General features: G+C 44.3%; 1 protein-coding gene across 3 annotated transcripts in view; it reads right to left on the reverse strand.

The window, feature by feature from the left end:
- The window catches only part of cep120 (centrosomal protein 120), a 67,973-nt gene that overhangs the window by 54,117 nt on the left and 13,041 nt on the right, over positions 1-815 (reverse strand). For all 3 annotated transcript variants that reach the window (XR_799393.1, XM_010782017.1, XM_010782016.1), the window contains exon 15: positions 489-581. Coding sequence is in view for 2 of the 3 variants with exons in the window: in XM_010782017.1 (XP_010780319.1) it covers positions 489-581 (93 nt within the window). In the remaining variant the exon portion in view is untranslated. The remainder of the gene's footprint in view (positions 1-488; positions 582-815) is intronic.

An 815-nucleotide genomic window follows, 5' to 3' on the forward strand; every position in this document is an offset into this window, starting at 1 on the left:
TGCGGTGTGAATGCGCCTGATGGTGCTCTAGGAGGAGGTTCAGGTGATAAGGTGGGGGGGTTACCTTGGTTGCTGATTGGCTAATGGTTACACAAGCCAAAACATCGTAATGACATCATAAAGTGGCCAAAATCTGATCAGCTAATTTTCATACAGGTTTTTATAGAAATGGATCAGGACAAAAAGAGAGAGAATCTTTGTTCCTGAAACTTTCAGAGTCTCTTTCCACAGAGAGACACATGTTGATGTAGAAGAGACATGAAGAAGAGGGGACACATGTTGATGTAGAAGAGACATGGAGAAGAGGGGACACATGTTGATGTAGAAGAGACATGAAGAAGAGGGGACACATGTTGATGTAGAAGAGACATGAAGAAGAGGGAACACATGTTGATGTAGAAGAGACATGAAGAAGTGGATTTTGCATGATAGGTGACCTTTAAATACATTTTTGAAAAAGCTGTGTAAACAGTCAAAGTGAGTCTGACCTCCAGCTCGGCCTCAGCTAGCTGCTTCTCTCTTTTCTCCAGGTCAGACAGAGTCTTCTGAAGCTGCTCCTCCAGCACGTTATACTCCACTTCCTGCAGGCAGAGGGACATTTAGGGAGAAGGCCAGAGGGGAGCATGGGCAATCATTATTACGTTAGGATTTAAGTGTCCCATGAGTCTGTGTGAATATAAGTACTCGCAGTATATACAGTAATGTGCAAGTGCGTGTGTGTGTGTGTGTGTGTGTGTGTGTGTGTGTGTGTGTGTGTGTGTGTGTGTGTGTGTGTGTGTGTGTGTGTGTGTGTGTGTGTGTGTAGTAGTAGAGTT

This window comes from Notothenia coriiceps, unplaced genomic scaffold, assembly GCF_000735185.1.
Source record: "Notothenia coriiceps isolate Sejong01 unplaced genomic scaffold, NC01 NC01_scaffold00024043, whole genome shotgun sequence".
Classification (NCBI taxonomy): domain Eukaryota; kingdom Metazoa; phylum Chordata; class Actinopteri; order Perciformes; family Nototheniidae; genus Notothenia; species Notothenia coriiceps.